This window comes from Ursus maritimus, unplaced genomic scaffold (genome assembly GCF_017311325.1).
Source record: "Ursus maritimus isolate PB19 unplaced genomic scaffold, ASM1731132v1 scaffold_1, whole genome shotgun sequence".
In the NCBI taxonomy this organism is placed as follows: domain Eukaryota; kingdom Metazoa; phylum Chordata; class Mammalia; order Carnivora; family Ursidae; genus Ursus; species Ursus maritimus.
In genome coordinates this window covers 38,467,668-38,484,570 of record NW_024423343.1, presented here as the reverse complement: position 1 = coordinate 38,484,570, position 16,903 = coordinate 38,467,668, and the positions used below count along the sequence as shown (strand labels likewise).

General features: G+C 35.3%; 1 protein-coding gene across 1 annotated transcript in view; it reads left to right on the top strand.

Annotated features, from left to right (window-relative positions):
• Nucleotides 1-16,903, top strand: part of SLC39A10 (solute carrier family 39 member 10) — a 66,662-nt gene that overhangs the window by 31,391 nt on the left and 18,368 nt on the right. Inside the window, exons 4-5 of the mRNA XM_008687286.2 lie at nt 10,791-10,960; nt 13,436-13,624. Coding sequence (XP_008685508.1) covers nt 10,791-10,960; nt 13,436-13,624 — 359 coding nt within the window. The remainder of the gene's footprint in view (nt 1-10,790; nt 10,961-13,435; nt 13,625-16,903) is intronic.

Sequence of the window (16,903 nt, the reverse complement as noted above, 5' to 3'; positions counted from 1 at the left end):
GCAGAGGGAGGGGGAGAGAGAGAATCTTCAAGCAGGCTCCCCACTGAGTGCAGAGCCAGACGCAGGACTTGATCCTGAGATCATGACCTAAGCTGAAATCAAGAGTTGAACACTTAACCGATTGAGCCACCCAGGCACCCCACTCTATTGAATTATTATATGAGGGAATTATTACATAATTCTTATTCTTTCAGACATGAAAACTGTGGCATAGAAAAGTAACTTGCCTACATGTCCCAGGGGTAATAAATGATAGAGCCCACCAAGCCTAAGGTTTGTCATAAATCCTCTGGGCAGTTAATCACTATGCTATTATCTTCCAAATTTAGTTAATTTGGATATCACCTTTATAATTTTGCCATGTATCTTTATACTAGTTAATATTTTTCATTAGATCTCTAGTATTTTTATTACATCTTTTATATTGTAAGCAGTAATGTCTATGAGAACGTGGATTTGTTGTGATGTGCTAGTTATATATTTTTCTCCCATATTTTAGGAAACTGCATTATGCTATATTGTTAAAATTTCAAAGTCCTGTCCTTGGCTGGTCAGGCTTTCTAGGATATGATCCCTGCCTACCTACTTCTCCATCCTCATCCCCCACCATTCATCTCTTTCCTCTCAGTCCTAACCATAACAAACTCCTGATGATAGATTATTCTGTTTTTCCCTCATTTATCTCTGCCTTTTCATATTCTGAACCTTTCTATTTAAGTGACTACTGTGATTTCTCAAAGATTCAGCTCAAGGGTTAGACCCTCTGGGATAACTTACTAACCATCCTAGGCTTAATTAAGTTCCCTTCCTTGACACTGTCCGTATATCTCCATCCCAGTACAGAGCTTGGGGGATTATCATAATTGGATTTGTTATCTGTTTTTGTTGGACTTCAGTTGCTTAAAGGAAGTGGCTGGGTCTTTTGTGTTTTTTGTTTTTGTTTTTGTTTTTTAATTTTATTTATTTGAGAGGGAGAGAGAGCAAGTGAGCGAGCATGAGGTGGGGGGGGAGGGTCAGAGGGAGAAGCAGACTCCCCACTGAGTGGGGAGCCTGATGCGGGAGGGAGTCCCGGGACTCCAGGATCATGACCTGAGCCAAAGGCAGTTGCTTAACTGACTGAGCCACCCAGGCGCCCTGACTGGGTCTTTTGAACAAAAAGAAAGCATTCACATATCGATTGAATGAATAAATTGCTTAATATTAATCTGTAAACTTTCAGTTATAATCCAGGAAAGACCCTTGTTGAAAATGAGTCTTTGAAGATCATTTTATGAATGCAGTTGACCTTTGAACAACACAGATTCAAGCTGCATGTGTACACTTGTATGCAGATATTTTTCAAAAAATATATTGGAAGGTTTCTTGAAGGTTTGCAATAATTTGAAAAAATTCATGGATGAACCGTGTAGCCTAGAAATATTAAGAAATTAAGAAAAAGGTGGTATTGTAAGAATACAGTCTATAACACATATAACATACAAAATGTGTGTTGTTTATGTTAATGGTAAGGCTTCCATTCAGCAGTAGGCTATTAGTTAAATTTGGGGGGGGCGGTTAAAAGTTGTACTTGGATTTTTGGCTGCAGGGGCAGGGGTTTGTCCCCTAACCCCACATTATTCAAGGGTCAATTGTGTATCAGGCAGCTTATATATATATATACTTTGATAATACAGTCTTCTCAGAATGAGTGGAATTCTCATGGACTTCATCCTGTGCAGAATCACAATGAAGGTGTTCTGGTTGAAATGCCCAAGATGGAGTGGCCCTGTTACTTAGTAATGAAAGTGACTAAATTGATACGTGTGAATATGGGCCAAAAATGGGATTCTGACAAGATAAAAGATTGAAGAGGCAGAATTTAAAAAATTTTCAGAGCATAATGTAGACATGTTTAAGAATATCACAGTCCAGTGTACATAACAAGAGTTTTATTTGCAGTAGAGGTATTCATTAAACTTTGAAAGAGTACAGGTGAAAGGAAATGCTCTCCATATGAAGTCAGTCTCTTAGGTACCTACCTACTGGTCAGTTTCTTTGCAATAGAAAAATAACTTTAGAATAGATAAATTAATCATAATAGCCTGTATTTATTGCAACCATATCATGTACTGTTCTAAATACTTTTACAAGGATATTCAATTTGTTAAGCCCATGAAATGGGCACTTCTATTTACTTCTATTTGCTGAGGAAAGGAGGCTTTGAGAAGTTAAGGAACTTGTCCAAGTTTACATAGATGCCAGGTAGCAGAGCCATGACATGAACTAGAGTATTCTCCGTCTAAAGCCTATAATTGTAACCTGTACGCGGCTCTTCACTGCTTCCTGATAAAAAGGATTTTAAGTCTGCTTTGCTAACATAAGTGACTGGGAGATAGAGCTATATATAGTTACATTTAGTAGTGCTTTGATAGGTATGCAGACGTAGCCAACAAAGAGGTAGAGGTAAGTATTGGTATAAGAAAGTATTGCTATAAGTGTAGATTAGTAAAACAAAACAAAACACCCAAGAATAGTCTTGCTAGGAAGTACCTATTCAGTTAGGTAAGATCAGTAAAAACAGAGAAAGTGAGTCCACATAGTAGCTTTGAATTCTGGTCTTTGAACAGATAAAATATGTTCCCTTTGCTGGCTTCATGTTCAGTGATCTTTGTAGATGAGTAAACACCTTAAAAGCCACAGTCTCTAAGGTGCTTATAAATTCTCACTGAGGCAGGAGAAAAGGGGAAGTTAGGTCTGAGTTTATTTGACCCAAAAATAAAACACATTTGTTCTTTACATGGAAAAACAGACTGACAGGATTGTCACATCTAGAGTTAAAACTAATAGCTTTTTTTATTTTTAAGGCTTCTAAGAAATTCTAGTTGTTTTTACATCAGCTGTGGATTATGACTTAAAAGTTTCCTATGTTTTAATATTGACATAATCTATATATTCTATATATTTTAACAGAGTTGTTGACAGATGCTTGACAATCATAATGTTGAAAATAAGAAGTTTATTCAATCTGAAAAGCCTTAGAGGAAATTACACTTGCTTTGAAAACAAATATATAACTAATAGTGAATATTGATTAGTTGTTTGCAGGTGGTTATTAGCACTGTCAGAAATGAAGCTTGAATTAACTGTGTCTTGATAGATGTTGATAATTGTTAGAGAGACTGCCCTGCTAGTAATTATTTTTAATGACTGCTGTACCATTAAGAAAGGTTAACTTGTTCCATATAAATCTCCCATAGTGACACAGCTACTATCTCAATACTGTTCAAAGACTGCTGTAAACCAACTAGGCCATATACTGTGTATGGTAGAAATCGTTTGTTTCACAAGATTGGCTCGTTTAGTCATAGAGTTGACCCTAGCTTAATTACCAAGGGGGGGGTGCGGTTGTGAATAGGCCGCTAAGCATTTTCTGCCAATTAAAATGCTGAAACAGTGTAGAAAACTGCCATCTTGCACATGCTTTGAAACGAGTTAATTAGAAAGTTTTCACAGATGAGCGCTTCTTTTTAAAAGAATGCATTTTCTCTCTAGATAATGAGAAAGGGAGTTGGTGAATAAGCTTGAAGACCTTTAACGTTTTAAGTGACCTAATTTGCAGAATAAGTGAAGCTTGTTAGAGACATTTAATGTTTTTTATTGTATATGGTATCTTGGGTACAAATAAAGGAAACATTTGTTGTATTTAATAGTTTGCATATTGTTTTGCCTAAGTTTTAAAAAAATGCCTTTTATCGTTTGTTGTTATTTTGGATTTTTTTTTTCGGTTTGTTTTATACTAAACAAGTTGTGATTTAAAAAGCACAATAATTTGGTTAGAAATTAGAAAAATTTTATTACCTGAATGGCTTTTTTCCTACACCTAGGAAATTATGGTAGAGTTTATGTAAGTTTAAATGTAAATGTTATTAATCCTAAAAATAAGTGTTTATTTTTATTTTTTTAAAGATTTTATTTATTTATTTGGAATAGAGCATGAACCAGGGGACAGAGGGAGAGGGAGAAGCAGGCTCCCCAATGAGCAGGGAGCCAGACATGGGGCTCAATCCCAGGACCCTGGGATCATGACCCGAGCCAAAGGCAGACATTTAACTGCCTGAGCCACCCATGCGCCCCTAAAAATAAGTGTTTAAATGACACGGGAAAATATTTCAAGTACAACAAAATCAAAACAATGTTACTTCTCATAGGTCAAAAAGGATTGTAATTGTCCTTGAAGAAAATTTATAAGTTGTGAGGAGAATGACTGTTACTTAAAATTTCAGTGCTGGAAAGCTAAAATTACTTTAAAAAAATTAACAATAAGTCAGTATAAGAAAACATGTATTTATAATAACATACACTTGTGAGAGATAGTAGGGCTCTTTTACTAATGAAATAGTTGTAATGGAAAACCTATAGAAATACCTGGAAATCTATAGAAAATACCTAGAAATTAATTTTTCTGAAATGGGAAATACAGCTCTGTATCCCTTATTTCTCAGCACTGGCCAAAACAGGTGATAATTTATGTTAGATGGGACATAAATACTTTAACCTTACTCTCACGTATGTTGTCAAGTGACATTGAAATAAATACAAGTGTATTCTGATGATCTTATGTAGTTACTTTTCTTACAGATTCTCCTTTCTGTGGAGCCACCTCTAAGAGTTAAATACATAAGTGATAAATCACTTGGCTGAGAATTCTCTGAAAATACTGTAATTTAACAGAGAAAATAGTGGATTAAGGGAGGACTTTGGGTTTAGTTTTTACTTTGCCATTTTATTTTAGCTAGCTATTTTTTATTATGCTAAAATATAAGATTTGCCATTTTAACCTCTGAAATGTACAAATCAGTGGCACTTACTACATTAACAATGTGCAACCAACAAACTATTTTTTTTAAAGCTTTTGTTTTTGGGTAATCTCTATACCCAGTACCGGGCTTGAGCAACTCCAAGATCAAGACTTGCAGGCTCCACTGATTGAGCCAGCCAGGCAGCCCCAAACTATCTACTAAAAAAAATTTTTATCACCCCAAATAGAAACTGTGTAACCATTAAGCAACACATCTTCATTTCCTTTTCCTCCTATCCCTAGGTGACTTATCTTTTTTGTTTCTGAATTTGACTGTAGTATTCTAGATAGTTCTTACAAGTGGAATCATACAATATTTGTCTTTTTGTGTCTGGTTTATTTCACTCAGCATAGTTTTCAAGGTTCATCCATATAGTAGCATCTATTAGAACTCCATTCCTTTTTATAGATGAATAATATTCCATTATTTGTATATGCCACATTTTGTTAATCCATTCATCCATCGATGGACACTTGGTTGTGCCCACCTTTTGGCTATTTTGAATAATGCTGCAGTGAACACAGGTATACAAGTATGTGAGTCTCTGCTTTCAGTTCTTTTGGGGTATATACCTAGGAGTGGAATTCCTGTGTCATAGAATTGCCAAACCATTTCTAAAGTGACTGTGCCATTTTACATTTCTATTAGCAATGTACCAGGGTTCCAGATTCTCTGCATCTTTGCCAATGTGTGTGTGTTTCATTATTTTTTTTTTTTACTAGCCATTCTAGTAGGTGTGAAGTTGTATTATTCAACATTTAACATTTCTCTGCCTCAGTATGCAAATCTGTGAAGTAGAAGGCCATTGGTCTACATTAGAATTTTCCAAATCATGTTTTGTAGGATCCTGGTTCATTGAGATACACTAATAGGTTCCATGATCAAGTGAGTTAGAAAAATCCCACACACGTTGTTCCTTGCAGAGATTTACAGGGCTTATTAAGCTGTTAGAGGCTCTGAGGGAACTTGTTTATCCAAGAATTACCAAGTCTTCCTGATCATTAAATTCTCCCCTCACTCCCCTTGGAATACCACCTGAGAATTAGATGAGCACAGTTTGAGGAACACCAGTGTAGATTATTAAAGTCCTTTCGATCTATGCAGTATGACACTGCCAGTTTGAGTAGCTCCTGGTAAGCAAGGAATTGAAAAGTTATCTTTTTAAGGGGGCAGAATAATTGACATCTTTGAAAACTTCTTTTTTTAAGATTTTATTTATTTATTTGACAGAAATAGAGACAGCCAGTGAGAGACAGAACACAAGCCAGGGGAGTGGGAGAGGAAGAAGCAGGCTCCCAGCTCCCAGCAGAGCAGGGATCCCGATGTGGGGCTCAATCCCAGGACCCTGGGATCATGCCCTGAGCCAAAGGCAGATGCTTAACAACTGAGTCACCCAGGCATCCCTCTTTGAAAACTTTTTTTATAATTTTCAACTCTGTCAATCAAGGGAAGGTATATATGGAGGAATAACTAAACTATATTAATAGTAGTCCCAGTCGTGCCCTCTGTTTTATGTACAAAATATGATACTGGAAGTTGTAGGATCCTTTTTAGTCCTAGAATTAATTTGTTTTAATCTATTAAAAAATCTTTTGAGGGGCGCCTGGGTAGCGCAGTCGTTGAGGCGTCTGCCTTCGGCTCAGGGCGTGATCCCGGCGTGCTGGGATCGAGTCCCGCATCGGGCTCCTCCGCTATGAGCCTGCTTCTTCCTCTCCCTCTCCCCTGCTGTGTTCCCTCTCTCGCTGGCTGTCTCTCTGCCACATAAATAAATAAAATCTTAAAAAAAAAAAAAAATCTTTTGAAGGTAGCAAGTATACTAAACATACCTCCTGTAGTTGGAAAAATGAGAAAACTCCGATTTTAAAAAAACTTATATAAGGTTTACAAAGTTAATACAAATTATTTAATTTTAATCTAAGGGCATAGTCTTTTCTGATTATTGGCTTTTGTTGTTGGTCAGTAATCAGTTTATTGACAATCATTTGACTATGTGGTCAGAAAACCAAAAGCATTTAGATTAATTATTTTTTTAATAAATTTTTTTTTAAAGATTTTATTTATTTATTCAACAGAGATAGAGACAGCCAGCGAGAGAGGGAACACAAGCAGGGGGAGTGGGAGAGGAAGAAGCAGGCTCATAGCGGAAGAGCCTGATGTGGGGCTCGATCCGATAATGCCGGGATCACGCCCTGAGCCGAAGGCAGACGCTTAACCGCTGTGCCACCCAGGCGCCCCATAGATTAATTATTTTTTAAAGTGTTTATATGCGTGCGTGCGTGTGTGTGTGTGTATACACATACACATGTATCAACTCCTTTTGGAGGGGCCACTGTCCAAGCTCAATGTAATACCATTTTACTGAATGACACCCAAGTGGCATCATTGACATTTTATCCTCAGTAAATGGCATTCCCCCAAAGATTCATTGAGGATGGCACCCTGGTGGGCAGTGCTCTGATGCTGGATAGATTTATGTAAGGTTTTCTCCTTTTTGGGATTATGTTTTCTTGTATTTTCTGAGTTTCAGAGGTCAAATAATCACAAATGCCAAAGATTTTCTAATCATAAAATGGGCTTCTCTCTTTCAAGCATTTCTTTTCTTAGTTCACAGATTTACTTTTCCAAGTGGGTGAGAAAGATAATTTCAGAGCTGATACATAAGACAGTATACCTGGGAGTGTGTAATATGTGACATGTACTCATTTGTGCACACATGAACTCATACACCCTTCCGCACTCATACCCTCCCTCAACTATTTGTGTAAGCACTTGGGTAATTTAATGTGTCAGTCTGTCAGTGATTGGTCTTAAGTTACAATATGTTTAGCTCACCTGTCATATTGGCAAATAGATGTTTCACGAATTAAGTTGTGGTTGGTTTGTCATTTGGTAACTTGGTTTTTAGCTAATAAACCAAAAGCCATTTGAGACTCTAAATCATCTCAGAATAGTGCAAAATGTTTATGGTTTCATAGACTCTTTCTTGGACTTTTCTTCACATTCAGAACACCCTTAGGCAGAAGTTAATATATGAGAATTTTAGAAAGGAAATATTTGCTTAGAATAATGTTCATTTTCAGATATAATTTTTGTGATTAGGGAATTGAATCAGATTTTCTCTCAATTTTTTAATGATTAGATTTTTAGAAATATGTTTATAAGAATGTATGTTGGTTTAATAGGGTCTTACTTTGTAATCTCAAATTTTAAAATAATTTATTAAAGTATTTTGTGTAAGTTAATCATCTTAAATATCTACCGTATCTAAATTAATGGTATTCTTTATAATAAGATTTAGAAATTTAATTTCTGTTGGCAGATATCTTAAAAAGCAAATCCAGAGAGGAATGAATATGTATTTCCCAGTGTAGAATATAATATAACCCCAGAAAAAAGAAAAGAAAAAAGTAAGATTTATCCAACTAGATTTTAGTAAATGTGGATTCTAATTTAGTATCTTAATCTGGTTAGATGAATTGTCTTGGACATGGGGACATAGGAATAAAATAAGAAATACTTTTATTTGATAATTTTGGTGACTAATTCCAGTGCATTTTTGAACAAAATAATTCTGATTAATAAAAATTTCTAATTATTATGAGAAGTTATAAAATTTGTTTATATAGTATATTTTAGGTTTCATTTGTACTTGTGGCGATCCCCATCTATATATATATTAGTATGTATAGAATATCTTGGAATATGAATTACTGGCTCGTCTAAGTAGTTTTTAGTGCTGTTTTTCTTTAAGTTCTTAATTGAAGGTTGATTGTTTTGAGAAAAAGTGCTTCTAAATTGAATTATTGCCAAAGTAAGGAAAACTATATTTGGAAAGGGAGAGCTGTGTATTCATATATGAGACATATTACCTTTAAATATATTTATTACCAGCCTCAGTTTGTCCCATTTAGTTATTACAGGTATCTTTTGTCCCCTTTTTCTCCATTAGCATGATTGGAGCTACAGAGCTGTGGTAGTTTTGACAAACCTTTGTTGGTTTAGTTGCCCATAACTTTATTGGCTCCCTGAATTTATGTATACCCTTGGCCACTTTACTCCAGCCTATTTCCTCAGGCTCTCCCACTGATTTTATTGTTCTGCCTGTGCTTGGGGGCAAGGAGATAAACTAACTTGGCCATCATTATTAAGTCAATTTTTAAACCTTATTTGACCTTCTATTTTTCTTTTTAGAATATGGTTTTTGACCTCAGTTTCCTTTTGCCTTAGTCCCAACCATAGTTGGGGGAATCCTCATCTTACCCTTTGGTTTCACTAACAAGGATCTTGACTCCATAATCTTTTTCCTTTCCGTCTTCTTCCTTCCTCCCAAATCTTTGCAAGTATTACAGCCACTGAATCCAAATTCTGGTTGTGTGTTTCCATCTTCTTTTGGCCTTTTAGATTACCCATGTTTGTATTAGAAATTATACGTTAGATACGGGATAAACCATAGAGCTTCCATTAGTAGTAGATGACCTGTTGTTTTAATCCTGTGAGCTAATTTAGTTTAGAATTAGTTAATAGTGTTAATGTTATTGGATACTGTGTCTAAAATGTCCAGTGAATAAACACAATTGTATTGATAAAACTCAGCATTGAATGGGTCAATTAAAATTTCATTTCCTTACCTATCCTTACTTCTGTCTTTGACAATTTTTTACCTTGTTGAAGAAATGAATTTTCCTTTGTTCTCTTACCATAACACTTAACATAAAATCTCTGAGCAGATTTACAGTCCCGTTGGGTTTGATGAGAAAAACAGCATTTTAGATTAAAAACTTTACAAAATTATCATTCTTTAGTGAAATTTTCTATAGGCAAAAATTAAGCAGAATTTTTAAAGTTAAAACATTTCTATTTCTTTTAAACCATTAATACAAAGTAATCTCACTTTTTTTTTTTTTTAGAGAGAGAGAGAGCATGTGCCTGTGCATGTGACCTGGGGCAGGGTGGGGGCGAGGGGGCAGAGGGGGAGAGAGAATCTTAAGCAGACTCCATGTCCAGCATAGGGCCCAACACGGGGTTGATCTCACCACCCTGAGATCATGACCTGAGCCAAAATCAAGAGTTTGAACTTAACCTACTGAGCCACCCAGGCTCCCCTAAAGTAATCTCACTTTAAGTGAAAATGTCCCACCCCTGAACCACTGGCATTATTTCTGGTATCTAATCTGCTTATAAAGAGCTTAAAGAAATGTGCAAAGAATTCCCCCTTTTCCATCACACTTGTGTTTTTCACAAATCATATTGTGAAAACATTTCTCTTGTGTTCTGATTCAGTTAAAATTATATAGTGAAATTTTTAAAAACTAGAAAATGGTACAGAAGGCCAAATTGGAGGAAAGGGAGTTTGGAGCTGGTTATATCAAGGGAATAGGACTGAATTATCCTTTGTGAAAATAAGAAATGAAATACAAAAAAACTAACAGTAATAGGCTTTTTTTGTATCTCTTTTGAATATATTTCTCTTTTGGAGTGATATGTTAAGCTTCTTAAACTTTGTATTATAAAGATTTACAAAGATAACAGTAGATACTTGGCTTCCTTTAATGATCACAGGAGAGTTTTATAATTATATTCTCTAAATAAACAGTTTTATTGCTCTGGCTTTACCTTGGTAAAATTTTATTTATAGTCTAGATATTAAGAGTGAATCACAGCCTGAAGTCATTTTAAGTCCCTGTTTCTGATAAGGTGGGCTACTGAAAGTACTATTTATAACTATATGAGGAAGGTCTGAATTTCTTAATTCTTTAAGTATTCAGGTCGGTTATGCAATTGTTTTATTTTGTTTTTAAACACAGCAGTGCCAAAATGTAAAACTTCTTAAAAAGCATAGTCGGGGTAAGATAATCTATCTTCCATGACTCATTTATCTTATGTTGATTGTTCTTTAGAGCTGTTTGGTTTATATTGTCATATTAATGTTGACTGTTAATTTCTTTCCTACAGCATGGATCTGTGGTATCATTTCTATCACTGTCATTAGCCTGCTTTCCTTGCTAGGCGTGATCTTGGTTCCCATCATTAACCAAGGATGCTTCAAATTTCTTCTCACATTCCTTGTTGCACTAGCTGTAGGAACAATGAGTGGAGATGCCCTTCTTCATCTACTGCCCCATGTAAGAAAATTTTTTAATCTTTAAAAAATAATAATAATGAAAATATTTAAGCTAAAAGTTTCATTAGCAAGCTGTGTAGCACACTAATCTAGTATTTGTTTTATTTGCTTGTAGGATGAAGTATTTTTCCCCACTTGCATAGTTTTACTAGCAATATTTTTGAAACAGATTGAATCATTAGGTTTTAAAATAGCAACAAAAATTGGTGACATCAGTTTTACTTTTTCCCTGCCACAGTGTATACATACCAAATCACCATGATGTACACTTTAAATATCTTAGAGTTTTATGAGTCAGTTTAACCTCTGTGAGAGCTGAAATCGAAAAAAAATTGCTCTGTTAGCAGTTCTGAAAATGAATACTTAGAAAGATACACCACTCACTGATTTTTATCTGTATGGTGTATCAAGAAAGCCTGTAGAACAACTATGGAAGAGGCCTCATAATGCTTGTGCTGTGTATATAACCAGTGTGCCACATTCATCTTTACTTGTTCAGGAATAGGCTGACTTGCTCAGTTAACAATTTTAGGCATTTAGCTCTTTACACTTGGGGCCGTTATCTTTTCACCTGGCATACCACTTGTTTTCTTCCATTCCAGGACAGTTCTTTGGGTTTTTTGTTTTTTGTTTTTCCTTTTCTGTTTTTAAAGATTTATTTATTTACGAGAGAGACAGCATGTGCGTGTGCGTGTGAGTGAGGGGAGGGGCAGAGAGAGAGAGACTCATCAAGCAGACTCCCTGCTGAGTGTGGAGCCCCACTCCGGGCTCCATCCCAGCACCCATGAGATCATGACCTGAGCTGAAACCAGGAGTCGGAAACTCAACCGGCTGACCCAGGTGCCCCATATTCCAGGACGCTTCTAATGATATGATCTTATGGCCACACTCCTAGTGCCCTTTGCTTATCATCCTCCCAGTTAGGAGTGTTTTATCCAGTGTTACTGCTTTTACTTCAAATTATGAAAATACTGGGGCTTTTTCTTTTCCAAATGTAAAATTACAGGTTTGGACTTTATTTTATATTCTTACTACCTTCTTTTGGAAAAATTGGGAGACAGAATTGTATTTCTTTCTTTTTTTTTTTTTTTTTTTAAGCAATCTATGTACCCAGCATGGGGCTGGAACTTACAGCCCAGAGATCAAGAGTTGGAATCTCTACCAGCTGTGCCAGCTAGGCACCCCCTAAACTGTATTTGTGTGTTTTGTATAATCCTTCCCTTCTTCACTCCTGGTTGAGGATTCCAGATTTGGTATCTGGAATAATATATGGAACTGCCTTAAAAATTTGATTAATTAATCTTAAAATTGTGAATATCAGTTTTTTTGATAAGTTAATTATTGTTGTTTACTTATTTTCCCCTTTATTCCCAACCCTTGCTTACCCTTTTTACCAGTCATCAAGAACAGCAACAGTTTCAAAACTGGGCCTAAAAAGAACAGTTGAAGTGAGAATAGTCTTTAAATGCTATTTAACTTTTTTTTTTTTTTCTTAAGAAGTATTAATTACTTAAAGCTGTAACCTTTTTGAATGGCCTTGCTGCCTTTGAGAAGTTTAGAAACCTTCGGGTGGCCCCTAGCAAATGGAGAAGGAATACAAATGTTATAAGGAAGGAAAATACTTTTAGACTAACTTTTTTTTTTTTTAAGATTTTTATTTATTTGACAAAGACAGCCAGCGCGAGAGAGAGGGAACACAAGCAGGGGGAGTGGGAGAGGAAGAAGCAGGCTCATAGTGGAGGAGCCTGATGTGGGGCTCGATCCCATAACGCCGGGATCACGCCCTGAGCTGAAGGCAGATGCTTAACCGCTGTGCCACCCAGGCGCCCCTACTTTAGACTAATTCTCTAACTTTTAAGGTTCACTATTGTGAAACTTACTCATTTCACAATTAAAAAATAACTTTTTTCTATACATTTATTTTTGCTAAAGCTTTAAAATGTAGAAAATTAAACACATGTGTAAGTATATATTTTCACTATTGTCCCACAGTATAAGCACAGGTAGCATCTCATCACTTCTTTAAAGTAACTTATAAGAGAAAAACATAAAATTATAATCAATTTAAGAAAAAATTAGATTATAGGGAGTCACAGGTTATGACCTGCTGGTGAATTCATTTATTTTTACTAAATGTTAGGCGTCTGGGTCTTGTTTACTTCAGTTTACAAAGGACCCCTTGCTCCCTAATATCTTGCTGCTGCTTGTTTCTCTCACGGTAGTATGTATCTTAAACCCCTGTAGGCATTTGAGTTCGTGGTCCTTGTCTCAGAGTTACCATGAAATGTAATACTTTCTAAGCCACTGAGGACATCAGAATTAAGTAGAAGGCTTGCTTATATTTAAGTGAGATAATATTTAGAGAACCACTTTAAAAATTGAAAGGTATTTTTTTCTGTGTCCTCTAGGAGATTATAATTGCAAAATTTTAAAAAGTATTTTTAATTACTTGTTCAGAAGTTTTTGTTCTTAATAGTCTCAGGGTGGACATGATCATAGTCATCAACATGCTCACGGGCACGGACATTCTCACGGACATGAATCTAAGAAGTTTTTGGAAGAATATGATGCTGTATTGAAAGGACTTGTTGCTCTAGGAGGCATTTACGTGTTATTTATCATTGAACACTGCATTAGAATGTTTAAGCACTACAAACAGCAAAGAGTAAGTATTTTTTAATGGCTTGTTCCATTTTCTGAGATATAAAACTTAACCAAAAAATCATTTTCTGACCACATGCTTAATTGTGATATTGGTGTGTATTAAAGGAAACATTGACTTGGTCTTTGCCATTTTTTTTGTCATTACGTTTGTCATTTATAATCAAGATATGGTAGTCTTAGTTTTAGTTACTTTGTTAGATTTTTTTTCTAGTTGACCTAAATAGGCTAGAAAAAGCTATTGGCCAATTTCTGCTTATTTCAAAAAACTAAAAATGTATAAATAGAAACAAGTCTCATTGGTCCACTTAGGTCATATTTTTCAAGGATAAGTGGCTTTTATTGTCCTGTCTTTCAAGAAAATGTCCTGTCTTTCTTTATCCGAAATGCTAATGGTAGAAGCACTAGAGGTGAGAAGGATTTAAATCTGGGGGGCTTTGTAGGAAGGAAATACAATGAAAGAAATGGTGATGAACCTCTTGGGAAATGATGTTTAGACTATTGATTAAATACCCTGCTTGTCATGAGCTGTGTTTCATGGCACATTTGTGAGAATAAGATAAATATCTAAAATAATTTTTCCCCTAAGATATTTCAGGGCTACTACTACTGACCTGATTTACACCCTTCCCTTTTCACTATGGTTCACGTCTGTCTCTAAAGCTCTGTCCTGAGTACATCTCACTAACATGTTTGTGATACTAGTGCTGATTATCTTCATTTTGCTGGTTCACTACAAATATTAAAAAAAAAAAAAATCTTTTCCCTCAAGAACAAAGGATAGTTATGATCATAATATATATATATATATGGTCCACTCTTACAGTACAACCTTTATGTCATTTTTATGTGTATATTTTACTTGTGTATGTATGTGTGTTTTTCTTTGAGATAAAAAGGGTTTAGAACAGAGCTCTAAACTGAGATTCAGGGGGAGTGATTCTAATTCCTGCCCAGGCACAAACTAGCTGTGAAACTATGACTCATTCGTCATGATTTCCAGTTGCTATGTAAATCTGTGGGAAATAAACTCTACTTTTTATCTGTATTTTCGTATCATATTCTAAATAGTATATTTAATTTTAATTGCCATGTTTTAGTCTGGACATCATCATATTTAATTGCCTCCAAAGAAAAGATGATCAAGATGTGCCAATAAATTATTATCTGAGGAATGGTAAAAGGAACTGGGAAGGATCAAAAGTGAAAGAAATCTAACAGTATTTGGTTTTTGAAGGGTGTGTTAAAGGTTGAATGGGTGAAAAAGAATAATGTGGGAGGATGCCAAGGTGAGAGTGGTAGAGGGAAATGAGTCAGAAGAGGGGTGATGGGAGCTTGGACTAGAGTCATGTCATAAGGAAAGGGGAAGAGAAGCTGATTAAGAGAATTTTTTCAATGAGAGAATAAGAGTTGATCATTCATGACATGTAAGAAATACAAGAATTTGGGGGTCCATTGCCAAAGGATATAGAGAAGTTTTGGAATTATTGTATAGCCCTAATTTTCTTCATTTGTATGTACCTGCTAGCATTGGAGCAGCAAATATTAATATATAATATGTACAGAATATTAGGGTCTGCATAACTTAAAGATAAGTATAAAATGTCTTTCAAGAGATCAAAATAAAGTTTTCTGTTTTTTATAATTTAATTTTGATCTCATTTTGAATTTAAATTTAGTGGCGAAATTAAATAGGTTTATTTTTGTAAACTGGCATAGGAGAATAGAGTCCCCAGAACATGGCAGTTCTTTTGTAAATTTGAAATTGTGGGAGGTAAATAACTGAAAGCAGAGCACCTAAATCTAATAGTAAGGAATTCCTCAAGTATATCAAAGAAAGGAATCTGGGCAGGTAAATCATTGTATCTGTTTTATGATAAATAGCACAATGAATAACCAAAGATGAAAAACTATTTGGCATTTTTTTTTGAAGAAAGGGAATTAGTGATGTTGGATAGAACAGACATTTGACCATCTGTATAGAAGAATCAGTTATTGGAAGGAAGCTTTCAGAGCATAAATTAAGTAATACATCAGATGCTGACTGGTTTCAGTAAGTTGAGGCTTTGAGGGTAATGATTTGGCAAGTTTTTAGAAAAGTGGACAATCAGAACCCAAGCAGTTAAACAGAATCCCAGGTGGTGTTTGCATTTTCTTCTTAACACTTTTGTACTAATGTTGGATTTTTCTCCTTTCCACCACTTTTTTTTCTTCTTTAACTCATGACTTCTGTTTCTTCTCTTCAGGTTGTCTCCATATTACTTTCTTTTGAGCATTTGTGTTTCCCCAATTTCTGTTACTTCTGTGAAGCAGAATCACCCACAACTTAATGGCTTATAACGATAATTTATTATGTCTCTTAATTCTGTGAGGAAATCAGGCAGGATTCAGCGGGGCAGTTCTTTTGCTCCACTTGGTGTCAGCTAGAGTCACTCACTCTATAACATTCTCACTCAGGTGGCCTGGTTTGGCCTGGACAATGCAGGGGTAGAAGGCCCACAAGTGGTCTCTGTCTCATGGTGCTCCTCCACATGGCCTCTCTTTTTAAGGTCTATACTGAGTTTCTTCATAGCATAGTAGCTAGCTTCCCTGAGCAAAAGTAAAAGGTGCCAGGCTTCTTGCAGACTGGTCCCAGAACTAGGCCATCATCACTTTCTTGCATTCTGGTGATCAAAAGGACAGAGCTTATTTGCTCTCTTAAATTTACATAGATTGGAAATAAAAATATAAGTTGGAAGAGTTGTCATTGGTAGTTACATGGTTACAGTTAAGTGAAGAAAGCAGTCTATTAAAAGATAGGAAGATTCATAAACAATGAAATATAATAATTAGGATTTATTAATAATTGAAGATAGATTAGATGAGAAAGAAAAGTTACCCTATTGCAAAGCTGTGAAGAGTCAGTTACTGATAGGTCATTTTTATACATCACCTCATTTAATGCCAAGAATCTGTCATTTTTATTTTACAGATGAGTATTCTTATGCCCAAGTCTCACAGAAATAAACTACAAATTTTGGGACTTTAATGCAAGTGTGACTCTGGCCATTATATCACATGTAGAGAAATGTAAGATTGCATTCAACACAATGAAATTCAGAGGAATAAACTTTAGTTTTTTGGAACTTCCTATTCCCATACACTATTAAATAAGGCAGATATGAAATATATTTCACATTTCACTTGGTTGCATGTAATATAGTACTACTGCATACCCTATTCTGTACTTCAAAGTAGATGAATTGCACTTTTTAGTTGAGTATTTGGGGGAAAAAAATACAAC